The sequence below is a fragment of the Lactuca serriola genome, chromosome 7 (assembly GCF_051521515.1).
Source record: "Lactuca serriola cultivar US96UC23 chromosome 7, Lser_US96UC23_V15, whole genome shotgun sequence".
NCBI lineage: Eukaryota > Viridiplantae > Streptophyta > Magnoliopsida > Asterales > Asteraceae > Lactuca > Lactuca serriola.
This window is the reverse complement of record NC_136414.1, coordinates 191,219,792-191,238,514: the sequence shown is the minus strand read 5'-3', so window position 1 is coordinate 191,238,514 and position 18,723 is coordinate 191,219,792. Positions and strand designations below refer to the sequence as shown.

At 36.4% G+C, this 18,723-nt stretch overlaps 3 protein-coding genes across 3 annotated transcripts; 2 read left to right on the top strand and 1 right to left on the bottom strand.

Moving 5' to 3' along the window:
• The first annotated feature begins 46 nt into the window (after window positions 1-46).
• Window positions 47-2,002, top strand: LOC145063061 (cytochrome b6-f complex iron-sulfur subunit, chloroplastic-like). Its single transcript, XM_079010656.1, has 5 exons — window positions 47-200; window positions 372-607; window positions 1,283-1,400; window positions 1,487-1,669; window positions 1,761-2,002. Exons 1-5 carry the CDS (start codon window positions 165-167, stop codon window positions 1,872-1,874), a joined length of 687 nt encoding a protein of 228 aa, XP_078866782.1. The 5' UTR covers window positions 47-164; the 3' UTR covers window positions 1,875-2,002.
• A 4,182-nt stretch (window positions 2,003-6,184) lies between these two features.
• On the top strand, window positions 6,185-8,231 carry LOC145061666 (vesicle-associated protein 4-1-like). Its single transcript, XM_079009202.1, has 7 exons — window positions 6,185-6,745; window positions 7,006-7,076; window positions 7,164-7,245; window positions 7,334-7,452; window positions 7,542-7,619; window positions 7,704-7,823; window positions 8,001-8,231. The coding sequence occupies exons 1-7, from the start codon at window positions 6,493-6,495 to the stop codon at window positions 8,058-8,060; spliced, it is 783 nt and encodes a 260-aa protein (XP_078865328.1). The 5' UTR covers window positions 6,185-6,492; the 3' UTR covers window positions 8,061-8,231.
• A 721-nt stretch (window positions 8,232-8,952) lies between these two features.
• Window positions 8,953-10,145, bottom strand: LOC145061665 (membrane lipoprotein lipid attachment site-like protein, putative (DUF1223)). Its single transcript, XM_079009201.1, has 2 exons — window positions 9,502-10,145; window positions 8,953-9,436 (listed from the first exon to the last, which is right to left on the bottom strand). Exons 1-2 carry the CDS (start codon window positions 9,970-9,972, stop codon window positions 9,074-9,076), a joined length of 834 nt encoding a protein of 277 aa, XP_078865327.1. The 5' UTR covers window positions 9,973-10,145; the 3' UTR covers window positions 8,953-9,073.
• Between the last annotated feature and the right edge of the window lie 8,578 nt (window positions 10,146-18,723).

Sequence of the window (18,723 nt, the reverse complement as noted above, 5' to 3'; positions counted from 1 at the left end):
AACCCAAAAGAAAAGGAAAACCATTAAAAAAAAATCCAAAGTAAATTGATATTTTGACCTGAATACGTGGATCCTAGTGCCACTCATCTTCCATCGACTGCTCCCAAATTTCATTTTGCACCTTCTTGCTCCCAAATCCACAGAGTCAACTCTATTATCCTACCATGGCTGCTCTCACAATTCCTCCGGCCAATTCTCAGGTAAATTAACCTAATAACATAGAGTTCGATGTTTGAGATTGGAATCAGAGCTCCTATTAGTTACAGGTTCCTAAACTAGATTCCGAGTTCCGACTTCATGTTTAATGGTGCTTGCATTTGATTCTTCTTAACATTCAGCTTACTAATTCAATTCGATTTGAATCTTAACAGTGCTGTTCTAGCAAGAATCCAGTGTTCTCACCGACCAAAGGACTAATGGCGAAATCGGCCAGATTTGAAACGGCGGTACCTGAAAAGGGGATGAAGGTGACATGTCAGGCTGCAGGAAGCATTGGCGCCGACGGTGTTTCTGTTATGGAGAGGAGGAAGCTTATGAGCTTGTTGCTATTCGGCGCCATTGGTCTACCCGCCGCCGGCATGTTAGCACCTTATACTACACGACCTAGGTTCGTTCTCTTCTCACACCCTTATTCTTTTGTTCATTTCATCAATTTGTTAGTCGATTTCCTTATAGAAAGTTAGGGAGCTATCAATTTTTGTTCTGATGCAGATTAAGCACTAACACTAGCTCATTGATTATGAATTACAATGGCTGTAAAAGAAATAGCAGGTCAAAGAAGTAGTTTTAATTCATGCTAACAAATTGTTTCATTCTCTCATTCTATGTTATTTTATGGTATCAAGAGCATAATTATGATCCATACAAATTTTGCTCATTGGTTGTTCTAGCCTATTCATTCTCTCTATTTTATTATCATGACAAAAGAAGTCTTTTAAGGACCAACAGAGGCGACCTTTCATTACAATTGTTTGAAAGTTTCATGGCATGAACTTGGCAAGTTTTATGAAAAGCCATGGAGAGGTTAAAGAACATGTCAAATATAAGATATGTGGAGAAAGAGCAACTCTAGGAGTTTTTGGTTAGACCAAATTGGGATTTAGATGAGGTACGTTGAAGGATTTAGGGTAGAACACCCTTACAATCAATTGGAGAAGCTTTTGCTAAGTCTATTCTATTCTCTATTGGTGGATGGGATATGAGAAAAAGTCTCATTAAGTTATTGTAGAAATTAAGGAAGATTGGTTTGCCCTCATGACCCATTTGTGGGGAATTGAAACAGTTCAGCGACTTGGGAAGGTGGTATCAACGCTAGGGACGAGATTGGAAACAATATTATTGCATCAGAATGGCTAAACACCCATGCACCTGGTGACAAAACCCTTACTCAAGGCTTAAAGGTATCAAAAACTCTTATAAACTATTTTTTTTTTTTTTTTTTTTTTTTTACAATTGGTCAATAAAAAGGTAAAATTATAATTTATAGGGAGATCCAACCTACCTTATTGTGGAGAAGAACAAAAGTATAGCAACATACGGGATAAATGCAGTATGCACTCATTTAGGTTGCATAGTACCATGGAACACAGTAGAAAAGAAATTTATGTGCCCATGCCATGGTTCACAATATGATAATTATGGAAAACTTATTAAAGGTCCTGCTCCTATGGTAAGTACTTAATTTTTCAAAAAAAAAAAAAAAATGTACAAGTTTTGATGCATGAGGTACATGTCGCTAATTTATCATCGTGTGTCAACAGTCTTTGGAACTGGCTCGTGTAGAAATAGATGATGACAAAGTGGTGTTTGTTCGGTGGACAGAAACCGATTTTAGAACAGGTGATGATGATGATGATGCTCCATGGTGGTCTTAAAAAGTAAATTAAAGGTGTATTAGTTGTAAATTATTTTATTTGTTGAAATTTTAATTGTATAATTATTTTTAAGATCTTAGATATTCATTAAAAAAATAAAACACTAGGCCCTTTTCAGGTGTGACAAAGATAGTTAATCTCATATTTCATATAACTTGCTAAATATGTGTCACATCGCAATATATGTCCAAATCCAGTAATTAATTATAATTTTAAATCTGAAATGCGGATATTATATACAACATGTATTCCGTGTTGGATTTATTTTTGCAATTCTATAACAAATGAAATGTGTAATTGTCTTGGGGGCTATAAAACTAAGCATATAAACATCAAGAGGTTAAAGCTCATGTTGCTTAATTTATAATTTTTTTTTGTGACACCATTTGGGGTTGGTTGAACAGCTTTCTGAATGGAATTAAATGGTGAGTGAATTATTAGGAATTAATGTGATATATCCTTGGTGGGGTAGAGGAAGTATCAACTACAACTCACTCTCACCGCCCTAATCAAACAATCAATTATCACATCACTATGCCTTTTTCATATTTAAATAAAGGCTAAAAGTTATTCCAAAACAACAAAAAAACTTATATATATATATATATATATATATATATATATATATATATATATATATATATATAATTAAAAAAATTACTGAGCTTGAAATTCAAGACATGCTCTTCGTATGACTATTAACAATAAGAAGTTGAGATTCTATAAGTGAAGTTTCAGTTCAAATATGAAAAAAAATATTATGACTTATCTTTTCATATTGACTGTAGTACTAGTTGACTTAGGCATACTTATCCTGTCGGTTTGTGTTTGGATACACACATCCAAAAAACGATTGTCCGTTTTTATAAATTTGGACAAATTTAGAAGAAAAAAAAAACAAGTAAATGATTCAAAATAATAAATATAACGATAATAACGTATGCTAAAACAAAATAAAAAGTAATATAGATCCAAGGTATTATCTATCTACATGTATTTATTACGTGTACCAAGTAACCGGTCTCATGACATGTGTCTAGGAAGATGTTTGAGTTGGCACTTTCATTGGCAATTTTAAACTTATTTATTTAATAACATTCCATCTGTTTGGTAAATGTGCATCTCAAATAGTTTAAAGTCCATGAAAATATATTCAAATGTTTACAATTGTTAAGGTGATTATTTGAAAGAGAATTGGACAATTATGTAAAAATATAATTACTTATAAACTTATTTTAAGTATATTCGTTATTTATGAAATTCAAATAGAAAAATACACAAAAATGTTAAGAGATCCATCTCATTTGATCTATCCTAAAAAAATGTTACTTTCGTAATATTATATAACCCTAATATCAAGTAGGGATTTTCTAACATATACCTAGGATATATATAAAAATCATTAATTAATTACAAATATTATTATAATTAAATATAGAATGCATTAATTATAAAGAATATTACCATAATTAAATGTGAAATTAATTAATAATCTCCATAATAAGTATATTTCGTATTTAATTATGATAACATTTTTCATTATTAATATTTCTTATGTATGCGCTTAAAACACATATTAGAAAATCCCTATCTTCACCGTTTTTAAAATATTATCAAACTGCTTTTAAATAGCGAATTAAGTACAAAAACATATTATCACTTCATTTTATTTAAAAAAAGTATAACTTTAAAATCTTTATATTTCACAACATTAAACTATATAAAAAGGAAAAGAGAAAAACTACCTGCACTGACGCTTACGTGGGGGTGGTTTCAGCCTTTTTGCTGATTCGGAATTATTGTTGACGACGTGGCATTAGATGGTTGCGTAGTCATTAAAAGGATATGGGCTAATTGGTTAATTATGAAGCCGAGTTTAATCATGTAGTCTCCACTTCAAACAGCTAGGATACACACCTACTTGCTATATTGAATTAAATTCCTACACAATACTTTCCATAAATTTCACTTCACCCCTTTTATAGTTTTCTATATACATATACGCCCTATACATTTATATTTTAATCTTCTAAGCCATCTCTTAACTTAATTATAACAATGATATCCAAAGGCAAGTGTAATCCAACTAACTATAGTCGAAAACTAGTAAGCGTTCTGTTTGAAAAGTAAGTCTTTTTTGATATATTTAATCCCTACTTAAAGTATTTGAACTACTTTTCAACAAGAAGAAAACCGATTGAATTTATCCATATCAAATTATTGTGATCTTATTAACAAAAAAACAAAAAGATATAAATATTAGATGATCAATACCTTAAACCTGTCAAATCTATTGATAAAAAAGTCAAAAGGGTAAAATATAAGAAAATCGATATAAAGAAACATGTGGAACAAGTTAAAATTCACTAATGACGTATATCTTAGATTAAGGAAAAGGGGTAGGATGGACATAAGTCTGAAGTCGGAAGGCACATCTAGAAGATAACTAAGATAACTGACCTGGCAAGTCGTTCTCATCGTCACCTACAAATCACCGAGGTATAACAATCATAGGGTAAGGGTCGAACTTAATTAGTTGGGGTGCATCACAACAGACGATGCACCGACCCCGAAACTATCAGTCAATTGAATAAGTCCAAATCACCTTACATCTCATCTCCTATATAAGGTAATGGAAATATCTTAAGAAGCATCTATCTTTTTCATCTCAATTATATTTACTCTTAATATACAACAAACTACATACTAACTTAATCATCAGAGAGCTTTAGAGTTCCCATTCTGACTTAATCTAACTCTTTTTGTTGTGATCCAAATGACCTCCTTGCTTTCAATACTTAGGTTAGAAAGCAAGAAGATCCAGGATCCAACATTCACCTAAGTTATATTCTAATCCTTAAGACCTAGACCTCCTAAGCCATTCAATTTAAAATCATACAGAAATATAGACAAGTGATTAACCTAATATGTTTGTCTAATCTCAGCCTATAATGACATATATTTTAATATTATATAGTAGTTTATAACCCGTGGGAACCACGGTTATAAAATTAATCAAACTTTTATAGTAAAAACTAAAAATTATTAATAAGTTATTTTAAATAAATTATTAATTTAAGAGATATTTTTTATTAGTTATGTGAAATTATAATCATTGATTCAAATAAATATATAAAATTAAATTTTAATATATATTCGATATTTTTTATTTGTGAGTTAATGAAAACAATAATTTAAAATTTAAAATAGAATGACATTAATGAGGAGGTCTAATAAATTTAAAATGAAAAACTAATAGATTGACAAGTGGCAACACATTAATTAAAATGTCTAATATGGTGACACATGACAAAAGAACTACTCTTTTATTAGTATAGAGATTCTCACTTATTTATTAATTAACTTGTTCAAGCCTATTTTTAGAATCTAGTTATAGGGCTGTAAACAAATCGAACGAACACGGACGATGGCTTGTTCATGTTTGTTCATTTAAGCTAGTGAAACAAATGAACGGCTTGTTCATGTTCGTTCATTTAAGCTAGTCAAACAAATGAACGGACATGAACATATAAACGAACAAATTTTCTTGTTCATGTTTGATTGTTTAACAAATTACATTGTTTATTTTTGTTTGTTTATGTTCGTGAACATACTAAACGAACATAAACGAACGAACATAAATAAACAAACATAACTGAACATATATAAACATAAATAAACATATAATATAGTAATATAATCGAACACAATTAAACATATATGAACATAAAATGAACTTATATGAATGGGCATAAACAAACGCAAACAAACAACAATAACGAACATTCATGAACATACTAAACGAACATAAACGAACGACATAAATAAACAAACATAATTGAACATATATAAACATAAAAAAACAAATAATATAGTAATATAATTGAACACAATTAAACATATATGAACATAAAATGAACTTATATGAATGGGCATAAACGAACGCAAACAAACAACAATAACGAACATTCATAACCATAATTGAATGAATGAAACTATTGTTCATGTTTGCTCGTTTAATTAAACGAACGATAATTGTTCATGTTCTTTAATTATTAAATAAACAAATATAAATGAACTTCCGACCGAACAATTTACGAACAGCTTGGTGAACATTGAGTTCATTTACAACCCCATCTAGTTAGATACTTTGATTAAAAATTTAGATTATAAGATTAATGGTATCTCAAATCATATATTTTTTTTTTAAATAAAATTAAGTTCGTGGTAGTTTGTAATGATGGAGAAAACTAGGGGAGAAACTTGCAAAGTTTGAAACTTTGAAAGTAATATGTGAATGAACAGGCATAATTTCATTTGTCAGGAAAGGCCATTTCAGTACAGAGGTACAAACAGAACAGCCATTAGAGACAGAGCTCAAGTTCCGGATACTTGCAAGACGAGCACCAAAGTGTGAGGAGGACGGACATCAAGCTGAAATTAAATTCAATTGCACACATTTCAAGTCCGATATTGTCATTTCCACTTTTCATATGGATCAAAGAGCGTAAGCCGTTACTTCGCCGGAAAAAATTAATTCAGTTAACCGGAGTTCTTAATCTTTACTTGTGTGGTGTGAGCTGTTACAAAAAAGGAAAACTGTTGCAATAACTTAGTCATGTCTATCGCCGATCACCGCCGTTCCCATTCAGATGGAAAGCCCTGGCGACTATGTCCGTTTTGGCAATCTGGAACACCTTCTTCGTCGTTTTCATCAACGCGGAATCTTCAATTTCAGGGTCAGAAAAGCCATGAAAATGGTGTTCAATCCAACCGTCGGACTTCCAACAAGGTATCCTCGGTGGCGAAATCGCTCCTACCAGCTAGGCGTAGACTCCGCCTTGATCCGGCTAACAACCTTTATTTTCCTTGTGAGTAATCGTTTCAAGTTTTCATGTCAGTTGAATGGTTTCTCATCTTATCGTTCATAATTAATGAAGTCTCTGTTCTCTGTTTTTACCGACTAAATCGTTCACATTGATTATGTTCCTTTCCATATCAGTGATGATATTTCCTCCTAAACCATTTTCCTGAAAATCACTACGCAAAATCATGTATTGATTACTTGATTGATTTATAAAGATTTGATGAGATGATGTCTGACTGTTTACTTTGATTTTTGTTGTTGAAGATGAACCTGGTAAACAGGTGAGAAGTGCTGTTCGAATTAAGAACCATAGCAGCTCTCATGTCGCTTTTAAGGTATCTCACCTAATTTTTGCTTTAATTTAGACCTAATCTGATGTAATTGTTCAACAAGATCTTAATCTGATGGATTAATGTCATCAGTTTCAAACTACTGCACCAAAAAGCTGTTACATGCGACCTCCTGGTGGTATTCTGGCACCTGGAGAAACCATTATTGCTACAGGTAAGGATCTATCTTCCTTCTTCCTTCTTCCTTCTTCTTTCTTCATTTATGTCATCATGTGTTCTTCACTGACATAAATTAATGACAGTTTTCAAGTTTGTTGAACAACCTGAGAAAAACGAAAAACAACTAAACCAAAGGAGTAAAGTTAAGTTCAAGATCATGAGCCTGAAAGTGAAAGAAGGAACAGATTATGTTCCCGAATTGGTAACTTTTCTTTTTCCCCTTTAAATAATCAAAACCTGTTCAAACAAAACAAACATTCAACAATCAACACTCTGTTCTTCATCTTACAGTTTGATGAACAAAAGAATGAAGTAGTTGTTGAGCGAATTTTACGTGTTATCTTCTTGAATGCAGAACGTCCTACCCCTGTAAGTTTGTTATGTTCTGTTATATATAATCATGAATTCATGACATCATAAGATAAAACTGACATGAAGATTTGATGTATTTAGGCATTGGAAAAACTAAAGCATCAATTGGCTGAAGCTGAAGCTGAATTAGAGATACGAAAAAAGCCTCAAGTCGACACATCTCCAAAAGTTGTTGGCCAAGGGATGGTTATAGATGAGTGGGTAAGTTGAAATTACAATCACAACCCTTGGATCAAATTCATCTAATGCCCACCATTTTGCAAATCAAATTTGATCCAATAGTTTTTTTTTTTTTTTTTTTTTTAGGTTCTCATATTTATTTGAGTTCTCATTAGCATATATTAACTTCTAACTATTGTTATTTGATGTCCTATATAGAAAGAAAGAAGGGAGAAATACCTTGCTCGACAACAAGTTGAGGGTGTAGATTTGTCATAAAGGTTTTTGTATGGTGTTGTAAAAATTTCATTAGTAAGCAGCGTCCTCGTGGGTTTTAAGTTTTAATTAGTGACCAAATTTTTTTCAATAAGTTTTGTGTAATTCTATGCTTGAACATCGTGTTGTATAAATAAACCATTTACATAATCTTAAATACTTATTAACTATCTATTTGAACTAGAGTTTTCCCACAAGGAGACATCACATAAATGTAAACAATTGGAGAAAACATATTCTGGTTATTTATAAGGAGGATTCCTATTTAATTTGTTCTAAATGAGAACAAAATACGAAAAGGACTATACATCACGGTGGTTGTACGGATACACTCAACAATAGTCTATAAGACCATACTCGATTACGACATACCAGCATGGAACCTCACCAATGAGACAACAAACCCTACATTAATTTCATCAATTGCTTTATCATACGACACAACCTTTTCTACCTCTATATAAACCTCCGATTAGATTTCCATCTTCAAAAAAGCTTTCTCTCTTTCTACCCCATAGTTTCAAGAAACCGAAACATGAAGCTTGTAAACAAAGCTTGCATTATCGTTACATTGGGAGCTATAATAGGAATACGCCATCACTCATTCAGATCCAAATCCCACACCTTTTGGCAACTACTTGCTCCACCGGTGTCCCAACTTAGCCTATCTCCGGTGTCACAACACCCATCCGGCAACATCTCCGGCAGAGCAACAAAGAGTAGTAAAGATGCCGAAGAACCATTGAGGACTATAACCTATTTGAGCTTCTGGGGTCCCTACCAATAATAACAAGAATCAAGAATCTACTCTTCCATTTTGTTATTAGCCTTTGTGCTTATTAATTTCGAGTTTATATATAGAAATATGTTACGAAAACAGAAACCCAGATGGTGGTTTGTTCTATATGTTGGTAATTCATAATATTTAAGCACTCAAAATTTCACAAACATGATCAAACTATTCTACAATTCAATCAATTAAAACAAGCACAACAATGGCAGAAAGAAAATATGAATCAGAGATTGGCTGGTAGCTGAATACGTTGAGAACCAAAAATATGACGAGATCCATGTTGCTGAACAAACACTACGATTCCGCATTTGGCGCTGTTGAAACCTTCCCAAACCCCAAAATCGAGTGTTCCTGTAATCGGCTTCTTCGGAGGTAGCTTGTCGCCGGAGCAGAGCTTTCCGAGCTTTCTAACGACGAAATCATTGGCTAGAATTCGGTCCTTGTTGTCGCCGTTCCGGCAGTCGGTAACGAGCCCGCTTTCGTATAGCGCCACCATGATGTCTGCTCCTCCGCCGTCTAATTTGGCGCGTAACGCGCCTTTCAGGGTGACCTGCAAGGATTCCGGTGTACGCCTCTCGAATGTCGCCTAAGTAAATCAACGATTAGATTCTTGAATTATCCTAATTTGGACGTGTTGATTTAAGAAATTACCTGGAACGCCGGCGGGGGGTATCTGGTTGCGGAGGTGATGGCGGAGATTAGACCCTCCTCGTCGTTTCCGATGCACTGACTCCTCCCCTGAATCACCACCTGCGGCGTAAACATGGTGTCGAGATTCAACGACTCTACATACTCCTTTTGTCTCACCGTCCACTGGCTCGACCCAAACGGATCCTTCCATCCGTTATAATCCCAGTAATCAACATGGTACGCCATTAATATCACCGGAACTTCAAGATTGAAATCTCCCCTACCTATCCTCGAGAACAGAAGCTCCGCCTCCGGCGATGTGGCGCATCCTTGGGAAGAGAACAGCTCCACCACCACCGGTCCTCCTCTTTTTAACTCATCGGCCGTCAAGTCGTCCGCGGCGGCGTCATGTGTTGCGGTTGACTTGTTGATATCAGAAGAGGAGGTTTTGGAGGAGCGTTTGGAGAAGCAGGCGAAGAGGCTACGCCCCATTGTTGGTGACTCAGTCTTCTCCGGCGATAAGGTTGTGATCGGAGAGATTAGCGATTACTTAAGCTTCAAAAATTCTTTTGGTTTTTAGTTCTTCGAAGAACGAAGAATCTTGGAAACGGGTATGGTGGTGGGAAGGGAAAGTTGGCGAACAAAATGGTGACAGATACCAAAATCGGTGGAGTATTTTTTTTGTATGTAAGAAATTACAGAGATTTTCCAGGATAAAAAGTGCTTAATCCAGAAGAATGTACGGATTAAATAAAGAGAATACAAGTTGTTAATGCAAAGTTAGTGTGGATTATGATTTTTTGGGTCTGGAAGAATGAAAGAAGAAGTCGGTGACACGTAGGTGGGAGATGACCATCTGTAATTCGGTGAGATCTGGTGGGTGGTCCCACCTCCACCGTCTATTGGGTGGAATGTCTGTTCCTCAAAACTCAAAAGCATGGAATACTCTTTATAATAAATATTAAGCATTGAAATGAAAATAACTGTAGCTTGAGAATTTATAAATGCCAAATTAAATGAAAATGATTTCAAAATTCACAAAAATGATACTAAAAAATACAGAAAGCTCATGTGTTCTAGAGGTGGAAGCAATCTTTAAATAAGAACTGTAAGATTCAACTTTGATGAATCCCTGTTACGCAAGGAAGAAAACAAAAAATAAAGGGAATAACAAACGAAGAGAAGTTGCTTTGTTTAAATCTTAAAAACTCTTATTTAAGAAACATAAAATATGATTACATCTATTTATAAGAAACAAAAAAACTCCCGACTTGGTGAATAAGAAATCTACTACTCTCCAAATTAAACTCTAAATCAATAAAATAAAACTTAAATATCTAACTTTCCTAAAATGCCCCTTGACTTAATATCCGATTAACCCAACAATCACCCCCTTAATCGGATTGTTCATACCACTCATTCACAGTAGTGCTGAATCACCGTCTTCCCGAACCATCCCGACTTTTCCCGGACATCCGACCTCCACCTCGGTCATGTCCAAAGTCATCCATACCCTTTTGATTATTCACAACACATGTAACATGTAACATGACATCCCGTTGGACATGTTAATTACCATCTCGACTTTTTCCGGATCGACGAACTCTTCCTTGGCCACATCCAAATCCACCCGATTTGAACTCGAACGCCATAATGTTCACACCGTGTTGTTTGTCCATTCACTTCTTGTCTTGACAGTAATACCTTTTCTGATAAATCATATTCCGAGAGATTATTCCATCGAACGCCCTCGATTCAACTTTCTCACATATGTCGTGTGCATCCATTGTAACACCCGATTCTTGATACGCATTTAATTCAAGCACTTCTTGTGTTTCTCTCTGGGACTTGACGAGTTGGAGGCCCAACTCGTCGAGTAGAGTCGAGATCCGCGGACAGTTTAAGTGACCTACTCGGCGAGTTGGAAGACTGACTCGGCGAGTAGGTGCTGTTTGAGTAAAACCCTAAATTTGAGGGTTTGCACCCTATTTAAACACCTTATCTCAGCCTCCATCGTCCCTATCACTCCTAGAAAGCTGTATATCAAAACCCTAGCCGTTCTTAGTGTGTTCTTGAGCCTTGTGGTGCTACTTTGTGTTTGAAGCTTGGAAAGAAGAAGGAGACTTGTGAGACCAAGGGGAAACAAGAAGATCCAGAGTTTGGAGCTCATTTCCAGCTTGTTATGCTATGTTATATGATTTATGATTATGAGAATTGCATGCTAGATTAGGGCTAAGGATCTAGGAGGATGCCTTTTTATGCCTGGTATATGATTCTAAGAACTGCATGCTAGATTAGGGCTAAGGATCTAGGAGGATGCCTTGAATACCTGTTGTATGAGCTGCATGCTAGGACTGTTCAGTCAACGGTAGGATAACCTGATTAGGTTATGCTTGATGTGGTTACTCAATGCACGAATGTTGCTTGCTTTGTGCTAGTGGGGTCCTGGCTAACTTTAACTAACTAGTGAGCGGATATGTAACAGTATTTGCAAGCTAGTTAGGGAAAGGAAGTAGGGACTCCTAGTGTAGCTGATGGCAGAGAGTAGGTCAGAGGGTGTCCTAGGAAAGCCTAGGATGAGATTAGTGGAAAGCAGTACTGGTAAGGGACTTGGTGAAATTGAAGCAATCCTTGAGGAAAGTACGGATAGATGTGGAAGGTAGTATGGGTTCGTACTACTGGAAGCAGAGGACCCGTACTCGAGTCAAGGAGGGCCGAGATGGAACCAGGAAACTTGGAGAGAGTGTGAGACCTCTTGAGAGCATGTATGATTGTAGTGATTATAGAACATGGTTTGGTATGCAGAATTAAAGATTGCACAACGAACACGGTGATTTCAGTGTTTAATAGATGTATTGAATATGTATAGTGTTACACAAAAAGCGACATAGATCTACATCTACATAAATAACACACACTTACACACTCACTTTTACACCTCTCAAGCACATCTCCATAAGTGGACTAAACCCACCTTATATAGAGGTGTTTACATGTCTCCCTCTCTCTCTCACTCTCTCTATCTCATGAGTCATAAGGCTAATACACCACATGCAAGTGGGTTTTACAAAAGTCAACACATTACAAATTCAAACATGAATAACTTTGTACCCTAACATTCTCCCCCTCAAAGTTAGGAATGAATGACCCACTTCAAATCTTCCAAAATCGAGCAACAACGCGATCTGAGCCTCAAGGGTGACACATGTCGAAACGAACTTTAATCTTCAATTCTTCCATGATTCTTCAATTTGGGTTCTAGGATGTGAGACCATACAAACCAAGCATCAACGAATGATCACGAACTTCTCAAACTCCAAATTTATCACCCAAAAGTTGAGCATAAAAGCAGACCCCAAAAATCTTCAATAAAACCAAACCCATTTCGAAAATAAATCACTTCTGAACTTGCAATTGCATCATTTCGTAAGCTTCAAAAATCAAGGTCACTTCGGTCTTTATATCCGCGTAATATGAAAAATTCAAGTTTGAATTTCCATATAAATCCCCCCTTTATAATTGAAATTTGATTATAAAACCTTCAAGGAAAGAGAACGTACTCTATTCGGAAATTTTTGTGTCAAAACTCCCCCTTAACATGTGGCATAAACTTTGTGCTTTAATCCGGAAAACCCAAAAAATATTCAATTTTTAGCTTTGTTCACGGACCACCAAATCCTTTCTGTGGATGGACCAGTTGTTAGGGAGGAAAGTCCCTTAGATGTTTAGACACGTAAAGGGACCTGGGAATCATGGGACTCGATGAGTGGATGAGAGGACTCAGTGAGTCTAAGGTAATCTCCTAATCTCTGAAGATGGACTCGACGAGTTATTCATACAACTCGGCGAGTCATAGACCGGACACATTCTTATGAGGGAAATGAACTCGACGAGTTCAAGGATGAACTTGGCAAGTCGGATGAAGATGGTCCCGATGGTTTGAATGAAGGGGAACCCATCGAGTTCTTGATAGACTCGACGAGTAGAGTCTGGGAGGATCAGGTTAGTGGAGTATGGATTCGACAAGTTGGTAGACCAACTCGGCGAGTCAGGTCAATTGGGTGTTGACTTTGACCAATGTTGACTTTGGCTGGTTTGGTATTGACCCTGGTTAGGGTTGTATGTTCTGTTTGATGACTTGAGGGTTGTCATGTAGGGATTGAGGAGTTGAGGAGAGCCGATCTTCACGCCGAGGACAGTTCAGATACTACACGACATTGATGTGAGTTACCTTCCAGTAGAAGTGGGTCTAAGGCACCAAGGCCGGCCAGTTGGGATGATTATCTTTTTAATAATCGTTTGGTCTGTTATTACTTGATATGTGAGTATGCTAGTTTGCTGGAGATGTGAGTATGCTAGTTTGCTTGATATGGGAGTATGCTAGTTTGCTATGTTATGTGAGAAAGTATCAGTAGGAGGGAACTAGTCCTCGATTCGGTCGCTAGGACCAATGGGTATGTCGGACACCCCAGATATGTCTAACAACATGATTGTGATATGATATTATGTGTTAGCAGTAAGGGGTGAAATACTCCCCATGCTCGGTTGAGATAGACCGGAGGGTAGGTCGGCACCCCAGAATAGCCTGACATGGGTAGGTCAGCACCACAGAATGGCTCGACATGGGTAGGTTAACACCCCAGAATGGCTTGACATGGGTAGGTAGGCACCCCAGAATGGCTTGACATGGGTAGGTCGGGCGCCCTAGAATTGCTCGGCAGTATGTATGCTATGTGATTATATGGTATGTGGTATGATGGGGGAACTCACTAAGCTTTGTGCTTATAGTTTCAGTTTTGGTCTCAGATACCTCTTCATCCAAGGGGAAAGAGCCGGAGGTGTAGCAGCACATCACACACACATGATTTCCGCATGGAATATTCTGGGCTGATTTTCATTACTATGACGATTTGATTTTGAGACATGATATTATGGTTTTATGAATTGATGTAATGTTAACAATGTTTTGGTAAACTAGTTTATAAAGTACTTAATTAAAAATGAAATTTTTGGCCTCAAAATTTGGGATGTTACATCCATCTTCATCTTGACTTTGACTGCCAACACTGGATAATTCTTTGGAGTCAAAACCAGAACTTGAGATGTTATCGAACCTCTTTCTTTAACCAAAGATATCTTATTCTCTCATTTGACAACCCCGACCTCTTTAATCAAGATTGTTCCGAGAGCACTCTTCCACCGAACAACAAGACAAGGTCACAACTGTTGGATTAGTGTCTAAGTCCATAACTATTTTGGTATGTACTTAACCCGATTATAAGCATGGTCCTTTTGGGTTGCCTTCACCATAGCAATATGTAGGATGTATTAAGGAGAGAAAGGATTAATTATATTTATTGATATATTATGGGAATAATATATTAAAGGAGAAATCATAATGTTTAATTAATATTAGTCAAGAATTAATTAAGAATTAATTTTGTGGCTAAAAGAGATTAATTAAACTTAGGGGACTGGATTTGTAATTATAAGATAATTGCAATTGGGCTATGGATTACCTAATAATATATAGGTTGGACGAATTCTATGGGGAAGCCCATTAGAAATCGTCCAAGGGATATGTTAAAGGAATCCACGGGCTGCTTAGGGCTTAAGCAGTCAGATTAGGATTTCCTAGCTGTAAACCCTAATAACCTACCTATATAAAGGACCCTTATGGCCCCAAAAACATGGCTAAGACTTCCCTTAGGGTTTCTGGATGTTTTTGGGTGCTCCTCCTTCTTCTCTCTTCATCCAAGTTGCTTAGTGGTGTTTGTGACTCCATTAGAGGTGCAACACTTGAGGCACTAAGCTATTTGAAGCCAAGGCTTAGATTGTCATTGCTAAATAACAATCAAAGGTTAGATCTAAACCCTATTTTATGTTAATATGATTAATTGTATGCTAGATCTAGGGTTTATGGCTTTGGATATTCAATTGCATGTTCATTAGACAAACTAGATCCAAAAGCTATTAGGGTTTGCATGTACACCATAGGAATGATGTATTGCTCAAAACCCATCAACAACCACATTTACTGTCTTCTGTCACCCGCAAAACGAACTGAATCAAAGCCACCCGCTTTGACATCTTCTCGTCTGTTTATTCTACGCCTCCGGTTAGTTTTTCACAAGCCCAATTAAGACACACTGGGGCTGCTTGTGATCAAAACCGAATCACACCCCCTTCAACGAAATCGGTATGATACCAAGAGTAAGATTCAACTTTGATGAATCCCTTTTTATGCAAGGAAGAAAACAGAAAATATAGTGAATTTCACAGGAAGGGGAGCTGCATTGTTTAAACCTTAAAAACTCTTGTTCAAGAAACATAAAATACGATTACATCTGTTTATAAGAAACAAAAAAACTCCCAAACTTGGTGAATAAGAAATCAACTTCTCTCCTAATTGAACTCTAAAACAATAAAATAAAAATTAAATATGTAACACCCCGATTTCCCGAGTATCAATTTATGGTTATAAATTCTCATGACTTCAAGGTCTACTCGACGAGTTGGTTGTCTGACTCGTCAAGTAGCAACGGGTTGGTCCACGAGTTTAAGTGACCTACTCGCCGAGTCCAAGAAGGGACTCGACGAGTAGGAGCTGGAAGAGGAAAACCCTAATTTCGGGGTTTTGCACCCTATTTAAAGGATCATTGGCCTCCCCAGCCTCCCTTTTAGATCCTCTTGACGTTCCAAACCCTAATTCGTGTGTGTATGATACATTGGTGTGTGTTTAAGCTTTGAAGAAGGATTTTGGTGAGAAGAGCTTAAGGAAAACAAGTAGATTGAAGCACGGAACTCGTGGGGAATCAGAGAACTACTTCTATGGGTACTCATTTGAAGGTATCAAGCTGTTCTATGACTCATTTCTTCCGAGATCTCTTTTGGATGGTTTTTAGGAAGCTATTCTTGTGATTCAGCTAGGATCTGAAGTTTGCAACTTCAGATCTAAACTCTCTTTGGTCTCTAAGGCCATAAAGTTGCCAGCTTTGACAAGTATCGATCTCCCCTCAAGTGTTAGACTTTATTGCAAGCTTAGTTTTGTCATTTTAAGGCTTTAAAGCTTTGCATGCACGTAAAGTTTGCAACTTTACGTGATAAGCATGCCTGGGAAAGTTGGATCTACAATATGGAGCATTTGCATGGCTTAAAAAGCATCTGTATGGATGAAGGTCTAAAAGGACTCAACGAGTGGCATGGTCGACTTGGCGAGTCCAATGAAGATTGTCATAGACTCGGCGAGTCGTATGAATGACTCGGAGAGTCCGATGAAGATTGCCTTGGGCTCGGCGTGTCAATCGAGTGACTTGGTGAGTTGGCAAGTTATGTAAGGAACTCGGTGAGTAGCTGAGGGTACTTGACGAGTTGAGGTCAACATGGACTGTTGACCTTGACAGTTGACTTTGACTTTGACCAGGGTTGACCAGTTGACTTCTGAGGGAATTTGGTAAATGGGATTTTGATAGCAAAGGACATTGGTGAATATAGGTGTTGGAGTTGGAGCTACATTTGGAGGAGTTTGACACTACCTTTCGAGCTACTTATGGGGTAAGTTATCCTTATTATATCAACAGGGTCTAAGGCACCAAGGTTGGCCCTTTATGGATTGTATTCAGATTATTGCATGTTATGCTTATTGATTTACATCCTGGTAGATAGGATGGTGATACACTATGATTTATTGACACGGTTGGGTCGGTGTCCTGGTATATAGGATGATGCTATGCTAGTGCCCTATTAGGTTGATATCCTGGTTATATGAATGATTGATATACTTTGTGATCTGTTGATTGGTTTGATTGTTATGACATGCTAGCGTATGATATTTATGTGTACATGATTGTTTGATTGGGGGTTGGGTTGAAGCGGTCCTGCTTTGTGTTGAAGGCCAACATACCCAGGGCAGTCCGGACAGACTACAAGCCCGATACGGATGTTAGTCAGACTGAAGGCCCGACGAGCTGTCCGGATAGGCTTAAGGCCCTGCGAGGCGGTCCAGACGTGCCGAAGGCTCAGAGAGTGGTCCAAATAGACTGAAGGCCTGCGAGGCGGTCCAGTCAGGTTGAAGGCTCATTATGCATGTTGTTCTGAAATTGTTGATATGATATGATTATGATTATATGAGGGTGATATTTTGGTGGTAGCTCACTAAGCTTTTGGGCTTACAGTTTCAGTGTAATGTTTCAGGTACTTCTGGTGATCGTGGCAAGGCGAGGGCATGATCGCACCGCTCCTCCTGCTGTTATGATTTTTATGAACTGATACTGGGATACTCTGATATTTATTATTTTGAAACCAAATTATGTAATGTTAAATGGTTTCAAGTGTTTTGAAAAAGTTTAAATTTGGCATGATTTTATGGGTGTTACAAAATATCTAACTTTCCTAAAATGCCCCTTGACTTAATATCCGATTAATCCAACAAGAATCTCAACATTACGATGTTATATCAGAATTTCAACATGTAAGAATCATCGTGTTAAAGTTTGAAGCTTGGTGGTAGGGTTAGGGTTTCTAAATTTGGGGACTTTGGTGGGTAATGAGTTAATATGTGGTAGTAATTAAATAGATGATATAGTTTTTGAAATTTATCTTCTAAACATGATTGAAATGATGTAATTTATGTCAAATTACTTTGATATATAATGCATGTTTGGTTTGGCAATGGGAAAATGGTTAGATTATTGAATATGGGTGTTCATGAGAAAGATTACTCCTTGACAAGGTTGTAAAAAATGATCGACGTTAGCTAGTCAGTGGACTGGGGTTAAGGGATTAATCGGTTAGGCGGGGATTAATGGGGACAATAAATTTCTAATTTTTTTTATTTTAAAAAATTAAAACTGACATATATCATACAAAAGTTCATAAATGCCACTAATATCATAACAAAATAGGTTAATATGATTAATACAATACTAATCATCCCTTAAATAGTTTCTATTAAAATATAACTTCATCAAAGTGTTAAAATTTTATTGTTTTCTACTGTTTCACTCATTGTGTAGGTAGAGATTAATCGCTAGGCGGCCTCTAATCAGTCAAGTAGCTCCTAGGGATTAATCGGGACCTAGTCGAGATTTTTACAATACTGCTCCTTGATGAGTTGAAAATTATGTTAATATGATGTATGTTGATATGTTTACATCAATGAACTATAGGGTTGAAGAGTACCAAGCTAGAGGAGTATATTCCACATCAAGCTTACATCCAAGGTGAGTAACTTTCCATATAATT